We start from the raw sequence: 18,109 nt of genomic DNA on the forward strand, positions 1-18,109 counted from the left end.
CAGTGCGTTTTACTTATAACCTCTCATTATGTCATCTAAAAGAATGAAAAATGCATTTGAGCCTAACAAGAAAAAAAAACGCTGTCTTTGGAGTGTAAACTGTGAAGCAAAAATTAAAATTTGTGAATTGGCAAACAGTTATAGAAGGTAAAGAAAAAATTATGAACCCTGTGAAAGACTCTCAATCTTTGAATTTAAGTATCATCAACTAAGAGTGAAAAAATTGTCCTGTTAATCACAATACAGTGTGCTTTCAAGCAAAGCTGATTTTTGAAAAACTAAAAACGGCTAAAAATGAAGTGTTTAAAGCTAGTAATGACTTTTTCAGCCGATTTACGAGTCGTAATTGGTATAGCAAGCGCTGATAAAGAAGCTGTATCCAGAAAAACTCAAGACAATGATAGATGAAGGTGGCTACACTAACCAAACCATTTTCAATGTAAATGAAACTGGTCTTTTTGGAAGAAAATGTCTAAAACAACTTTTATGAAGAAAAAACTTTGCCTGGTTTTAAAGCCGGATTCGATTGATAGTAATGGTTGAAACAAATGCAGCTAGAGATTGTAAATTGAAACCTCTTTTAGTTTATCGCTCAGAAAATCCAAGAGGCTAGAAAAATAAATCCAGACCTAGTTTGCCTGTCTTTGGAAGTCTAATGCGAAAGCTTGTGTGACAGCTTTTCTTTTTAAAGACTGGTTTGGTCATCATTTTATTCCTGAAGTCGAACGTTACTGCAAATTAAAATAAATCCCATTTAATGCACCAGGTCATCCTCCCGCAACTCTAATTAATTTCGATCCGCGTGTGGAAGTTGTATTTTTGCCAGCAAATTCAAACATTCAAAGCTTACTACACAAGAGGGTCATTTGCACTATGAAACAAAACAATGAGCTTACTGTTAAAGACTTTTGGAAGCAATTCAATGTTTTAGATGCTGTAAGAATTATTGAACAATCTTGGAATGAGGTTTCACTCTCCATGGTGTCTGTAAAAAACTGTGTCCATTTTTTTTCCACCACTGAAACCCAAGGAGAATCAGTTTCAGATCCTGAACAAATCGCATATAGCATAATAGAAGAAGTGGTCGATATCGTCAAACAATTAAATTTAGAGGTCGATAATGATGACGTTCAAGAGTTGCTAGATTGACACAATGAAGAGCTAACTAATGACGAGGTTATAGAAGTGCGTAAGTATGACGAAGACATTGAACAAACTGATTCGCTAGAACCAGTTGGATCGGTAAATCAAATGACAATTGCAAACTTAAAAAAAAGACTCAATTACAGGGGCTACAAATTTTAGAATAAATAGATTCTTATGAAGAACGCGTTTCTACTACAAAACGGGGAACACAAAATGGGGAATACAAAAATTACTGGTATGCTACGAGTAAATTTTGCGTGAGAAGAAGAAAAACTTACTCGTCAGGCAACAACAAAATAACTTCGGTTTAGGTTACTTTATTCATAACTATGTAAATTGTTTTATTGTCTTTCACTTCATTAAATATTTTCCTTCTAAATGATTGTTTTCTTTAAACTCCGGTCCCGATTGAGCATACTTTATATGTATTTATCTGCAAAGTTGAACCCCGACTTACGCAAATTCGACTTACACCGCCATAAGTCCAACAAATTAAATTAATTAATTCATCAACTTCACTAAGCTAAAGTATGCTTTGGGACATACATGAAGTTGCATCTTCTAAATTTTCCTGTTACCATGTCCATTGTTACCGTTGGTCTAGTAGGTACAACCTTACCTAACCTTATTAACATCAAGGTCATAGGAGAGTTGTACCGTAAAAGAAAAAATTTCCAAATTTTAGGTTAGGTTCGTTTTGTACCCACTGGACCGATGGGTGCAATGAACTGAAGATAAAAAAGCATAGAATCATACAAAATGAAAAAATGTAGATACGAAGTTTTGAACCGAAAAATTTATATGACTAAAATATGTAACGATTATCACTCAAATGCCCCAAAAGATGAAATAAAATCAATAATTTATTGACATTATTCTTTGAAATATTTTCATTATATTGCATGCAACCAATACGTAGAATATAATTGAGCATGCAAGTATAATGATGTCTATTGGAGTTTAATGTATTCATTAATATATCATCAAACTCAAGTGTCTAAAAACACTGACCCCTATTGACATCCAAGCTTACCAGCACCAAAAAAACAATATAATGCATGTTTTAGTTCTTGATTTTTATAAGAAGAGGTTTGCAGCACTGTGGAGCTCATACACTTGACAACAAAGCTGCAAAATTATAAAAGATTAATCTAGTATGGTTTCACTAGAATTACTGTACACCACGAAAATTTGTTATCGACCCCATAAAGTTTTCACCTATTTTATACAGCACTTATTTCCTAATTTCACTTAACATATTAGAAAGTGAAAACTTGAGAGATTATTGAATTCAACGTAGACGTAGATTAAACGTCGTAGATTAAACCTAAAGAAGTTTGCGGATCAAGTCGATGGTTTTTTTTTTCATAATAATGAATGAACAAAAAGATTTATTAGTGTACAAAGCTACAAAAATGTCTACATCCAATAAGTTCTTCATAAACCGTCAAGCCGATCGATTATCAAACACATTATACAGTAAAAAAATACGGAAACGAGTTTCAACAAATCCCGTACGAGAGAAACAATTCCAGTAAACTTATAATTTCGAACTTCTCTTCGAAGTTTTTCGACCGTAATCACAAGATATATATCTAAAGTTTATCTCTGTCTTTCTAAACTTGTTTATATGCTACTCTATAAGCCAAACATCAATTGTTTTTTGTTTGCGTTCGTTCTAGATGTAACTTCTCCAACTTACCGGAAAATATATGTGAAAGCACCGTTTTCCGTTGTTAACCGAACTTGATGGATTTATATCCCATAAAAAAACTTCTTGAGAAATGTTCTACGGCCGATGTTTAATGCACAATATCGAACCCGTATGATTCGTAGTCTCGAACCATAGATGGCAGAGTTGAATAGCAACAGTCAATTACAAACAGCCAACTTCTAACGCGAAAAGTTACTCGTGTGAAAACGGCCTGATTATCGATTGTTTTTAAAAAGCCTCAACGTCTATCTGCGTCGAAAAAATAAACAAATAATAATCTGAGCAGGTTATTCAATAAACATACCGATAAAAATAATATTTCGGGATAACATATATTATTAGTATCTCGATTAAATGTAGTTTGATTGATTTGTACAAATATAAACACGTATTCGTGAGAATTAATGATTAGGTATTCCATATTTATTTGGATTATCGATATCTGCATAAATCCGACATTGCATAAATATTTATTTTATACGTCAACCACTAATGGATTTTGAGCGATATCAGTTTTTAAAAAGTACATTTAAAAATGATTTTTTAAAACCTTATACGAAGGGGATAGAGGGTACGAGAGGTCAAAACTTGATTCAGACTTGGCTCAATGTTTTAGAAGACTAGGCTTGTAAACTAGCTTTGACTCAGTCTTATCTATTCACGTTACACAAATTATGGTTATTTTAAATCATAAGAATGCTTCACTTGGTTCCTTAAGCTATTCTTGTCTTAATATTTCCAATAAACGTGTCACCATTATCAATTTTAACAAATTAAGGTTATAGAGAAGCTTGTTATACAAAGTTGTTGTGTATGTACATGTAAGTAGTCTTGATCAAAGCTGAACTGCCCAGTCATGAGACAAAGCTAGTTTACCAATTTTTGGACCAATTCAAATTGAACAGTCATTTGCCAAAGCTGATTTTTCCAGTTTTGGAGCATTCCTGGTGAATCAATTATTAGAGAAAGATAGCTTTATCAAACTTGACCAGAAAATATGTAAACACATTCATTACCAAAGCCTAACTGCCCAATCATAAGCTAATGCTGGCAAAAATGATCTATTCTATACCAAGCAGTCTTAGACTAGTCTTACTTATCATTAATTGGCTAAAATGGGTCTATCAGTTTTAGCTCAAGCTTGAGTGACCATATGGATGGCTTAAACAAAGCTACCAATTTTTAGACCAATTCAAATTGAACAGTCACTTGCCAAAGCTGATTTTTCCAGTTTTGGAGCATTCCTGGTGTATCAATTATCAGAGAAAGATAGCTATTTCAAACTTGACCAGAAAATATGTAAACACATTCATTACCAAAGCCTAACAGTCCCGAGTGTGCCCAGTCATAAGCTAATGCTGGCAAAAAAAATGATCGATTCTATACCAAGCAGTCTTAGACTAGATCATACGTATGGCTAAAACAAAGCTACCAATTTTTTGACCAATTCAAGTTGATCTGTCATTTGCCAAAGCTGATTTTCCCAGTTTTGGAGTATTCCTGGTTTATCAATTATCAGAGAAAGATAGCTATTTCAAACTTGACCAGAAAATATGTAAACACATTCATTACCAAAGCCTAACTGCCCAATCATAAGCTAATGCTGGCAAAAATGATCTATTCTATACCAAGCAGTCTTAGACTAGTCTTACTTATCATTAATTGGCTAAAATGGGTCTATCAGTTTTAGCTCAAGCTTGAGTGACCATATGGATGGCTTAAACAAAGCTACCAATTTTTAGACCAATTCAAATTGAACAGTCACTTGCCAAAGCTGATTTTTCCAGTTTTGGAGCATTCCTGGTGTATCAATTATCAGAGAAAGATAGCTATTTCAAACTTGACCAGAAAATATGTAAACACATTCATTACCAAAGCCTAACAGTCCCGAGTGTGCCCAGTCATAAGCTAATGCTGGCAAAAAAAATGATCGATTCTATACCAAGCAGTCTTAGACTAGATCATACGTATGGCTAAAACAAAGCTACCAATTTTTTGACCAATTCAAGTTGATCTGTCATTTGCCAAAGCTGATTTTCCCAGTTTTGGAGTATTCCTGGTTTATCAATTATCAGAGAAAGATAGCTATTTCAAACTTGACCAGAAAATATGTAAACACATTCATTACCAAAGCCTAACAGTCCCGAGTGTGCCCAGTCATAAGCTAATGCTGGCAAAAAAAAATGATCGATTCTATACCAAGCAGTCTTAGACTAGATCATACGTATGGCTAAAACAAAGCTACCAATTTTTTGACCAATTCAAGTTGATCTGTCATTTGCCAAAGCTGATTTTCCCAGTTTTGGAGTATTCCTGGTTTATCAATTATCAGAGAAAGATAGCTATTTCAAACTTGACCAGAAAATATGTAAACACATTCATTACCAAAGCCTAACTGCCCAGTTATAAGCTAATGCTGGCAAAAATGATCTATTCTACACCAAGCAGTCTTAGTTTATCATTAATTAGCTAAAATGGGTCCATCAGTTATAGCTCAAGCTTGAGTGACCATATGGATGCCTTAAACAAAGCTAGCAAATTTTGGACCGATTCAGATGTATCAGTTAATTACCAAAGCTAATTTTCCCAGTTTTTAATCATTCCTGGTTTGTCAATTATTAGAGAAAGATAGCTTTTTCAAATTTGTCCAGAAAATATGTAAACATAGTCATTAGTAAAGCTGAATTGTCCAATCATAATCTAATGCTGACAAAAAATGATCGATTCTACACCAAGAAGTCTTAAACTAGTCTTAGTTCATCATTAATTGGCTAAAATGGGTCCAACAGTTTTAGCTCAAGCTTTAGTAACCATACGTATGGCTAAAACAAAGCTACCAATTTTTGGACCAATTCAAGTTGATCTGTCATTTGCCAAAGCTAATTTTCTCAGTTTAGTACCATTCCTGGTTCGTCAATTGTTGAAGTTAACTCCTCCAATATTGGCATAAGCAACTTCCCAGTCGTACGACAGGTCTGGAAGGGAATAGAATGAGTCAATTTTAAATAAAGCAAACGGGAACTGTTGATTTGTTAACCATAGGATTGCCACAGGATATTGAAGTTACAAGGGAAGCAGTATAAAAGACACCAAATACCAGCATTGGACGTCGAGTAGAGGTGTATAAGCTTCTTGTCCTGTTTCTTGCGATTGAAAATTAATTTATCCAAACAATCTGAGCAAGGAAAATCAGTGGATAGACAAATGACAATTACCAGAGCTTGTCGCAAAGAGAGGTTGATCCGAGCAGAAAGTCTTGTTGTATGTCTGCTGGAATAATGAAGATTTAGTGTTTAATCAATTCCGAGGTATATAATGGACAGCTGATACCAATATATGAAGTTTTATTGTAAAAATATTCTTCATTTTGTAGGATCATTTAATAAAAAACATTGAAAAGAGACATTATTTATGGGTATATTTACAAGTATTTTGTATGTGGCCTTTATTACATTCTTTTTTTTACTTTTTTCGTTGCTTGTTTGTGAGTGAACCCGAGTTTTAAGGGACTTTAATATCTAAAATCCTTTTCAAACTTACAACACTAACTCAAAGCTCATGTAAATTATAATTATTACAAATTTTGGATCATGAAACTACCCATCAATGATATTTGTTACTAGATTGTATCAATAGAAAAAATATTTACACCCTGCGGGTAGTTAATAACTATTAAATCGTTCAGGACAATTTATTATCCTGATAAATGTTCCTTCATCTGATTGTAGTGTCGAGAAAAATGAGAAAATCAAATGTAGGTAATAAAATCCACGGTACGTCAACAGTTTACGAAGATGAATTGTCGAATGAAATTCACTCGTGTTTTCAATTGGAAAGCGAAAAATACAATTAAATTATAGATTTTTTATAGTTATAGAAAGAATAATTGAAAAATAAAAGGAAAAAACAAAATTGGGATTGAATTGATGATTACGAATTACCCAACTTAGTAAAAGAATTGAGGTTTAAAGGAAAGTTCTTCTATAGTTTTCATTTTCTTATCATCCATATTTTTGGGTCAATAACTATGAATTTAAGCGTTTCTTCGACAAGCCAATTCTATATAAAGTTAAATTAGATAAAATTTCCCACATCTCTTTCATAAATCGTTGTTTCGACAAACGAACTACCGCTAGAGGGCTCCGAAGCTATATTTCAGGACTCAGTATACTTTACATGAACTGCTTCATCCTCTTCAGTTAGTTCAATCTACATTTTTCGAGTTGGTACAGGTTCTGTAATTGATAAAAGATATTGGTCAGACATTTATGCTTGAAGTTTTGAGTTTCATCTTTGTACACACATTCTCCGACGGTCTAAACAACCGGCGAAGAGGTGAACCCCAGTCTGCGACTGCGACGTCGAATAATCCTTCCTCAGTGGTATTTGTGAGATCTGTCTCAATTCTAACTGCACGACCCCTCACAGGTGCTGAAATTTTGCAGCTACATACTTTTGCGCAGGTCTTAAAGCATCTGCTTGGTACGAGATGCAGCAATTCGGGAAGAGCAGAGGCTTGCAAAGAGCTGATTAGCTTAAGGTATTTTTCTCAACCCCCAACCATTGCTGCACCTGGTGATTCACCCTAAAACTACGTTGTGCAGCTGGTGGTGGTAGTGCAGTTGTCTCAGGGTTTTTGAAAACATATACGTTTTCCAGAGTGTGAATAGGAGCGTAGGTGATAAGAGGAACGTAGCTCAGTTCTGGTTGCAGGAAAATAGATGAGGATAACCAACAGGTCGATGTTCTCTCTAACCATCGCTACAGTATATTTGTATGATACCAAATCTTTTCTTGGAATTACTTATTTATATCAGAACGGGTAAGCAACTTAACTAAACCTATCTGCTATTGATAAAGTTCAAATAGTCAAAAGAAAAACTGTTTTTCCACAATGAGAAACATTATCATCATCATTTTATCCTTTTATCTTTACGTAGTTTAGTTACCTATTAATATTGAATAACGATTATTTGTGATCATCTCTTATATATTTTCGGTTTTATATAAATATTCACCTCAGAATCGTGAAAATCGAATAAAAGAAAGCTCTTTCTCCTTGAAAGTCCCGAAGTCGTAAATTCCCTAAGGGTTTTCGTGATATAACTAGACATAAATTCCCATGTGCGTGTTCAGGATTTCTTTCTATTTTACTTTCTACTTACTTTTTTCATAAAATATTCTCGATCTAGATAATCTTTTATTTCAAGTGTTGTTGTTTCAACAAGCTTCCTTATATTGTTCGGAAGAGAAAAATAAGAGAGAGGAGGAGAATCAAAGGCGTAATTGCATTTCATATACTTGTTTTGAATCAAGTATATGGTTATAATGTTGAATACGAAATTTATACAGTCCGTAAAATTATTTCAGTAATATAATTGACATTCTCGACTTGAACATGCGATCCCTACCTTCAAAATCGTTCTAACAACAAGTACAACACTCAATTTTATAAATACAAAGCTTAGGCTTATAATGAATCATATGAGTACAGAAATTCGTTATAATGTAACCAGTATTCTAACACAGAGCTATAGAATTCATTAAATCACATTCTAAAGGGTCAAAATATGGTTTTTCTTATTTGTGTTAAGGAAGTTGTAGATATGAAAAAATTGATAATTAAAACTGCAGTTTCTGATACATCTTTTTACGATAAATAAAATCCTTTCCACAACTAAAAACACTTTTTCTTTAAAATTATTTATCGATTAAAATAAGATGGTAACTTCTAATCTAATCATTTGGTTTTTACATATTGTATACAAAACTTGATGTAATAATTGAAACCCGTTTATATTTGTTTGCTTTGATCAATCAACTGAACAAATATCAAGTAAACATCGATTTCAAATTCGCAATTCACAATGCGGTATAACTGACAGTTTTAATTGACTCAACAGATGCGACATATGCAATGGTCAGTCAAGGTCGGTTAAAATGTGGATGCATTTAGATAAACCACAAAAAATCCAACCAACTATATGATATTCCAAACCGAATAGAGGGTTGAAATACTACGAGAGGTAAAAACATAAACTAGAACCACCATCTATTGACGAAATGTGGCTCTATTATTTTTGAGGTTAGAAGTTTTCCATTTCGTCATCACTGCAGAAAATTCTAATTTCGCCATCCTTCTAGCAATGTCTATTTTGACAGTTGTAGCCGAGAACAATGATCGAGAACATTCTAGATGAGTCGGTTATCTATATAAAGCTGTGTGGCCACGACATAGAGGCAGTCAGTCAAGTAGTCTTGAAACAACAGCGATATAAATGAAGAAGTAATTTGGACTTCCTTGTAAATGGTATAAAATTCAATTAATTGAAATAATTGTAAATTTTAGTGTATATATATAGGTATGAATAAAATAGTAACCCAGAAGTTTTTTAATCTGTTATTTTCCATTCCTTGTCACCAAATTTCTTGTGAATAAAGTTCTATGATATGGTATTCACACTTCAACATAGAACTGAAATTATTCTAACTTATGAGGAATGAAGAATATAAAAGAAAGATTTTAGATTTAGTTCAGTGGAACCGACTACGTTGCTAATTAAAAAAATGCTGTGCACTATAAATATATAGAGTTTTCAGATAAGTCTTTGGGTCTATAGTCTTGGAAATATTTCGAAATTTGTCTATATATATATATATTGCTATAAATCTTCAATTCGTTATTTCTCTTTGAACAACATTTACCAACACAGCTTCTTTTCATTTATTCTTTGGCTCTTCTGTCTTCTTCTTCACATAGTGAATTGTCCGAGTTATATTTTTAGGAACTCAGGTTTTACTTCTGTGTAGTATAAATACATAAAGACTTCATTTCAATCTTTATCAAATTATTCAGTGAGAAGTATAAAGTACAAAAAGTAGTAAGAAAAAATTACATGTGCAGGAATCTTTTGAAATCTCTAGAATGAGTTACATTCAGATTATTATATACCATTAACTGTAAAGTATCATGAAACTAAAAAATTTCTGTTGTTGCAGATTGCCATCAAGGTGGAAACTCATTCTTGTAGGCATGGAACTAAAAAGAGTAATTTAGAAAAGAATCAAAACCAAAGATGCATTCCTTGTAAGTATAAATAATCATCGTCCATGTTGTTCATCGATCCCTGATATGTGAAATTACCTTTCCAGATCGTGGCTTTTTACTTTAGGCTTATCCACTGTCATTATTTTTGTTTTGGTTATTGTTAGAACAAAACTTCCATTCTCCTCGTATATTCTGATTAGAAGAACAACCATTCCTTTTTCCGTTGCAGCAGTTCCTCATTGTCAGAGATGTTAAACAGTATAATTGATAAAACACATCTTCTTCTTTGTGGGTAGGTTCTATTTTGACAAACGTGGTACTTTCCTTGTAAAAATTTTTGATTAAGTAAGTTCATAAAGTGATCTAGAACGCCCAGTTGGTTAAATACCTCCCATAATCTATTCTAACAAAGTCGAAAGTCTTGTTGTACTCTATAAAGCATATTTTTATCATTTGTCTATGGTTGACAATTTCGTTTCGAGTGACTCTATCCTTCAAAAAACCTGCCTGTTCTTTTGCGTTGTCCACGTAGTACCTAAATCGATTATTAATAATAAATGTGTGATGGAATCATAAACGATGTTGTCCGATCTTTGCTCTTCACAATATTCTCTCTATTTTTCTGTTATTAGTTAGTTAACAGCATTGTATGATTACGAAATAGCAAATCTATAGATATAAGATAATTACTGAGTGTTTAGAAAATGCAATTTATATTTTTTATATACTGAGAATGCTGCTAAATAATTTTTTGACTGTATTTGTATTAAACCAAATCAACTCTCGGTTATATTACTTAAGACACGTTCTCACGAATCGATATTAGTTATTGACAAGCATATTTTCATTCGATTTTGTTTGATCAATAAAAAAAATCGATTCGTGAGAACGCGTCTTATCGAAAGTGGATTTACTTCAGAATTCTCGCTCTCAAACGAAGAAAATGGTTACGTTGAATCTCATTGTAACTATGGCAACTAAAGTGAGGAAGGTAGATCGAATTTTCTGCACATATATACATAATCCTAATTCCATTTCAACGTAATAAATATTGGAACGTGTCAGAATTAATTGAACATTCAGATAAAAGTTATTTTATACAAAAATCGATAGTCTAATAAACAAATATCTAGTTTATTATTTCAATATTATGAATACCTCATTATTCTTGGTACGAATCAAATCAAACAGAAGGTGAACTCATCAAAACTTCGTAATTGATTGTATAATCAAATTAGTTATTTATCAAATAAAATTACTTTGAAGTTTCAAAATATTGCAGTTTCAATAAATATGAATAATATGCATTGATTTGGTTTTATATTTGATTGTTTGCAAATAGTGTGCCTGGTGTATCATAGACGTACGAGGATTATCTAAAAAATTTCCAACCTAACAAATAAACAATATATTTATTGTCAATAATTATTTTAGTGCCTTTTAAGTCTAAGCCCTTAGTTCACCTTTTTTCAAGTGAAACTTTAAGGTCGAGAAATAGTTAAAAGTCATGGTAAACCCATCCGAAGTACAATTAGTGTCATGGCGATCTCCGAACTGTGAGAAGGTGCGTCGTACTGCTGGAGCAAAAATTCCATTCCTTATTTGAAATTTCTTTTTCTTTATCAAGTCTTTATCAAGGAAACCGTCTTTGAACTTTTACAGATTCTCTCGTTGTAATCCACTGTTAGTAAACTTAGTTGAGGATCAAGTCTTCATCTACAGATATCGATTGATGCGAAAAATTTAACTCATTTTGCTTAATCTGCATGAATAAGACCCGGGAAATGATCATTCAAATGGAGCTTTAGTCCAAGATAAGCAAATTCGGCACCCAACGCACGGTGCCAACGCATTATACTACAGTTGTACCAAAAGTACAAGAGTTTCCTATTTTTTTAACACATTTTTCAAGACGCTGCTGCAACTTTTCTATTGCAACGTCGAAGAAATCTCCTTGAGGAAAGGTTGGATCTAATTTCAGACTTCATCGTCGCTCTTGAAGCGTTTACCTCCCTCTTATTAGTTTGGTTGATAGATGTTATCACTAAATCCTGACTGAATGGGGGGTGGTGCTAGTTCCTTCAAAAGCTCATGTGTTTGACAAGCGTATGGTCAAGCATCGTCTTCTGCGGAAATTCTGCAATACTTGCCAGAGTTTGATTAATGTTTCACAATATCTGTCTGAGTTTATTGTCGTTCTAGGTTGCATGAAATCGATAGGGCGTATCTCGGTGCGACTGCGTTTATTTGAATTTCTTTGGTGGCGCCACTGTCGATTTTGTTTTTTTTTCGGGAATGTGATGCCCATGTTTCACTCAGGCCAAGGTGAAACTTTGAAACTTTCTTCTTGTAGTAGCTCTTCTTGTTTCTTCTTCTTATTACATCCTGATGCAATAGCTACTCTACCATCTTCCTTTTTCTTCATTTCAGTTCTGCCAGAACTCTTAACTAGATTAACTTCTCTATTATTACAATCTTGAGACATTTTTAACGTTACCGCACGTCCATTGCTTCCAAGGTTGAACGCTGGTATGATTACAAGTTTCGTGTGGTCGTTCCAGTCGTTGTCATTGGAACGTTGGCCATGAATGTCGGTTCAAAGGAGTACCCAGCATTGCCACGTTTTCTGTAGGTAAATTTATGAGAGGTTCCAGCCTTGATCCAAAGTTGAAAGGTGAATGTTGTGTAGGCAGTACTGCATTCAATCATATTTTCATTACATACCTGTATATTGTGACAATAATTAGAACGAACTGTTTGAAAATAAAATAGGGGAGATAAAAAAGACGAAAAAATTCAAATTTCTCCACTCACTTTTTCGATCAATACCTCTCTTGTTTGCATTCACTCTCTACAACTCTTAAGTGTTTATTGATTCGTCAATCCACGAACTATTCTTTTATTGCGAAAATCCCAAATCAAGTCTTTAATATCAAGGTCAGAAACTTCATTTATAATCCGGTCAATTTAGACATTCGAAGTTACATAAATTCCTATCAAGATAAAAATCAGTAAAATTGTTGAAAATACAATTGAACATAGAATTTGAATGTTTCCCAGCATTCCCGTGCATTAAAAAAAATTTTATTCAAGTTCAAAGGTACAAAAAATGAGTTTTTCGCAATTTTCAGCGAAACAGTGAGTTTTATCATAAAAACACCTCAGGCAAAAATTGTAGATAATAAAATGAACTACAAAAAACGTATGAATACTTTTTTTCCTACAAGCCACTGATTCTCAGATATAATGATTCAAAAAATTGTGTAAGTTGTCGTACTTGATGGTTTCACCAATATATTTTCAGCAGTAAACTTTTCTTACAACATTGAATTGAATCGAGACTTGTTGTGAGTATTTATAAGAAATTTCTGTCGAGTGCTGGGAACTGTCAGAAGTTCATCAAATAAATTATCAATTAACGAAGATGTTGCTAAAGTTCGATGACATTGGTATGCAGCTTTTACAACTTTTTGAATCGTTATATTTCAGTAACGGTGGCTCGTAGGAAAAAAAGTATTGATACGTTTTTTGTAGATAATGTTATGATCTACAATTTTTGTCTAAGATATTTTCATGATAAATCTTACCGTTTTGCTGATAATTGCGAAAAACTCATATTTTTGACCTTAAAATTTTTTCCATACACGGAAATTAAACAATTTCAATGATTTTCAGCTTGATGGAAATTTATGTAGCTTCACTTTTATTTTTTGGTATAATTTGACCGGACTATTATACGATTATCATATAAATTTGTTTCATTCAATATGAGAATTCTTTTAGATTACCAAATTACATATCGTAATATATTTAAATAGCTTCATTGGAAATATGGGAAAATAGATGTTATTGAAAATTGACCGCATTCTCATTAGGAATCTATTAGAAAGTTTTCTTTTTTTTTCTGGTTTTCGTTCTTCTCTCTACGACGAATTTGAATACCGCGTAAGACGTTTTTACCAATTAAAATATGATTTCTTCTTCAAATTATTCTAGTTCATTGTTTTGACTGCTTTTCATCTTTTTATATATCCACGCCCGCCTTAATTTGTTACCACACTACTTAAAAGTAGAAATATAGGAAAGAAATGTCGAAAAATAAAAAGAAAAGTTCTAAAAGGTAACGTTTTAAGACACGACAGAGTAAATAAAAGCTTTCCAAGATGTTCCCTCGATGTTTTCACTCATAAAACATTGTATAGATTAAAATATTATATTCCATTTGTAACCAAAGAACGATATCATAGATGGCACTGTACTGGTAATGATTTGCGTATTTAACACCCCGCGAAATACAAATACGAATGTTTTTTCGGTTATTATTAGGTCCTCATAATATGATTTACTTTGTCAGCGAAAGCACAAACTCAGGTAAACATAGATTCAAGAAAATTTATCTGAATTGATCTGTTTTTAGAAAATTACGTACATAACTATATATTGGAAGAGAATATTCTTCAATCCATGCTCAATATTCGTACTAACTTATGAGGCAAGATGTAGAAATCGATATTGGGTTGAATAATATCAAATAAAAAATTATCTCAAATAATTATGAGTATGTAATTTTTTTTCAGATGATTATAATAGAGTAGTATTAGATACTATAGAAGGGGAACACGATACAGATTATATTAATGCTTCTTATGTAGATGTAAGTATTTTTTTCCATAATATATCTTATCCTTAACACATTTTTTATATTAAACCAACATAAAATCTCTTCATAAATTGAATCTCGATTAACTCAACTCATAACTTCAACTTTTTGAAATAGTAACGGAAAGTTTGTAATTCTCTGAACAAAGCTTGTTTGGTTTAAAAAAAAATCAATAAGCACTGTTAAAATTCTCTTTTGGTTGATGAAGACAGCGCACATCCAGGTATTCTCCGAGAAGTTGCTCGCGGCCATTCCTTTCATCGTTCATGTGTGGTAAATTTCAGCGGTCCAATTTGCACCAATATCTACAGATTCTGGTGCAATTGATCCTCGAAGTTGTAGCTTCTTTGAACGAGGTGCTACAAGCAGACAGCGGTTATAACTCTTTGCGTTCTGGAGAAACTATATCAAAATGAGAAAACTTCTATCGTACGTCTCATGAAACATACCAAAGTGAGACTTGTGCTTTGTAGTTTCTTCCTTTCTTCATGTTCTTAATTTGAGTTTATTAAATTGAAATCGAGATGTGGATTTTTTTGGAATATCTTATTTTATTTTCCAGAGTTTATTGAAACCTAACGCGTATATAGTAACACAGGGTCCAACCGAGGAAACAGTGACAGATTTTTGGCGAATGGTATGGCAGGAGAAAGCTAGTTGCATAGTCATGTTAACAAAAACCTTCGATTTCATTCGGGTATGTAAACTTTCACAATAATATAATAAAAATGTTATTTCTAATATTTTTTTTCAGGTTATGTGTGTTCAGTATTGGCCGGCATCTAAAGATATAGTCGAAGCTTATGGAAGAATCAATATCGAAATACTTGAAGAAGAGGAATTGGCCAATTTCCATATAAGAACGTTTAGATTGTTCAAAAAAGAAGATAACGTAAGTTTCTTTCAAATATTACCTCGATATGTACGTTTTAGTGATATTTGACAGCAAAACATATTTGAATTCGGATTCAAAACATCCATCCTTGGTCTAATCACATGTACAATGAAACCAAATTAATGTGTTCGCAATATGCCATGTATTTAATTCCAAAATCGCGCTGAGTTTTGATAATTTATTTGGACATCTTTTAATCCAAGCTTAACAGTGTTAAAAATTTTTTAGTGACCATTCCTTAAAGAAATAGCTAAACAGAAATAAATTAAGAACAAAGAATATTGAATAACGGTGTTTATTTTATACCATTCACATAGTTTTTGTTGATTCCTACAACATCTACGAGTTAACTTAATCCTTTCACATATTTCTTGAATAAAACCAATCGGTATCTACTTTTCACCTTGAATTAACTATATTATCTCCACCAAAAATAATACATTATACTGAAGCTTAACTTGATTCCCAGATGAAGATAGCGTTGATGATCTGGTATTTTGTGCGAAACATTCAATAGCAGGCCACCCTTTTAACCCCAAAAAAAAAACTTTGTCAATACTTTCAATGCGTAAAATCGAGTTTTGGGGTTTTCTACCCTTGTACTATTATCCAATTATCGCTAAAAACAAAGATACGTATTTTATTATCAACTTTTCGAGTGGATTTATTTTATTATTACATTTTAATGACTTCCAAGTATTTCAATAACGTATGGATCAATTCAATTTATAGATTCAAATGAGATTACTCGGATAAATAGCTCGCCATCTTTCATTTAGATTGGAATTTCTACTTGATGAATTATTTTCCTTTTTTCCCTGAATCGTGGAACATTGAAAGGGAGTCGACGGTAGCAATCAGGGAATGTTGAAAGCTCAATGCATAGCCAATGAAAAGGGATTTGAGAAGAATCATTCACGCTCGTGTGCGTTGAATAAAAAAGTTTGCCCTAAGTTAATATTTAAATACACTTCTATATGATCTGCTGCAGATCACTCACATTTTCAGTGGCATACTTGCCATCTTGCCACGGGATAAATGTTCATTTTAATCATCGAATTTTCATTTCAAAAAGAAGCGAACACATATAGAGTTGTCTCGAAAACGATCATGTTCATAGAACATATAAAGAATTGAAAAATAATTGGGGTTTGTTCAGTGAAAAAATTTACTGAATATTCATTATCTTCATTTTTATCTCTTAGAATTTCTCTCACACAAAAAATCTTTTGCTTTTTTGTAGAAAACTGTCATATTCTTCTGATCACCTTTCTAGTTTATTTTCCTCAGTAATTACTTCATCAGATTCTGCTTCCCAATCAGTATCATCTTCTGAGATGTCGGACAGACCAATGTCTAGCTATATATAATTACTTTTCTTGGCAGTTTTCCTCAATTAATTTTCCTTAATTCCCGCTTTTTTCAACAGCAGTTTTTTTCATTTCAACTTCTTATTTTTTCGTTGTGCTTTTGATAATGATACTTCGAGCAAAATTCTTAGGTTTTCTTAAATTTTTTCGAGTCCAACCGAGATTTCCCCAAGGCCAGCGAAATCATTTTTTTCTTGATTCTACAAGTCATGCTTAGTATCAATTCAGGTGTTCATTCACGTGATGGTGGTGGTTGTGGATCAATAATCTGGATACAATCTATTGTAGCCTGCTCTACATTTAAAGATTTCTTCTAATACAGAAAGTCGGCTACAGGGAAAATGCTTCTGGTAAAGATCCCTATTTTCTTAATAATATTTCTAATTCCATGGATCTATGACCACAACTTTGGAAGACCCCTAAAACTCCTGTATCCAATCGTTGTTAATGAGATGTATGTGGATGCCATGTTAAACTGAGAACTCCTGGAGTTTTAGCCAAGTCTAGTGCTTCACAAAGTGTTTCATAACTTCTGGGAATAATTCGTAATTCCTCCAAACTATAGAAGTTACAAAACCAAGTGTTCCTGTGGGTGCCCTTCTAATAATATGATGTTTAAAGGTTTTACGTGGAAAAAAACTTTTGTAACCTTCTGGCGTAATCAAAATCTATGGAGTTAAAAATTCTCGTGCTATTTTTGATAAAAGCAATGGCTCTAATTAAACTACATGGCTCTAGTGTTCTAAGACTTAGCTGTGGATTTTTTTCTGATTAACGGCTGCCATTTCGTATGCAAAAACATCACTAGGTTCAGTAGTCCTTGCCATACGTCTCAATAGAATTCTGTAATATTCGTCAAGTCTCATAAATTCTGTAATCATATCAATTTCTACACGATTCTTGCTAACACTGGTCGCTTTTCGAATAAATATTCATACAATTATTTGATTCTGGAACTATATTATTGTTATGGTATCTTCTAGAAGCTGTTAATGAACGTGCTGTACAAAAGTTGCGAGAAATTATCACAAAGAGTTGATATAAATTAAAACAACTTCCTAACTTAACCTCATAATATATGTTTTGATTATATTTGTAGAGTATCACGGAAGAGCGAACTTTACTTCAATTTCACTATACCCAATGGCATAGTCATTCTTGTCCGTTTACGAACGCTCTATTAGAATTTAGAAGACGAGTCAGGGCAGTAGTAGGACATGTGATAAAATCTAATGAAGCCGGTCCTATGGTGGTGCACTGCAAGTAAGTAAATTGT

At 32.8% G+C, this 18,109-nt stretch overlaps 1 protein-coding gene across 2 annotated transcripts in view; it reads left to right on the forward strand.

Annotated features, from left to right (window-relative positions):
- Nucleotides 1-18,109, forward strand: part of LOC130449402 (receptor-type tyrosine-protein phosphatase kappa) — a 59,572-nt gene that overhangs the window by 32,434 nt on the left and 9,029 nt on the right. For both annotated transcript variants that reach the window (XM_056787207.1, XM_056787215.1), the window contains exons 4-8: nt 9,860-9,947; nt 14,486-14,562; nt 15,131-15,265; nt 15,323-15,460; nt 17,933-18,096. In XM_056787207.1, coding sequence (XP_056643185.1) covers nt 9,860-9,947; nt 14,486-14,562; nt 15,131-15,265; nt 15,323-15,460; nt 17,933-18,096 — 602 coding nt within the window. The remainder of the gene's footprint in view (nt 1-9,859; nt 9,948-14,485; nt 14,563-15,130; nt 15,266-15,322; nt 15,461-17,932; nt 18,097-18,109) is intronic.

Source organism: Diorhabda sublineata, chromosome 1, assembly GCF_026230105.1.
Source record: "Diorhabda sublineata isolate icDioSubl1.1 chromosome 1, icDioSubl1.1, whole genome shotgun sequence".
NCBI classification, from domain to species: domain Eukaryota; kingdom Metazoa; phylum Arthropoda; class Insecta; order Coleoptera; family Chrysomelidae; genus Diorhabda; species Diorhabda sublineata.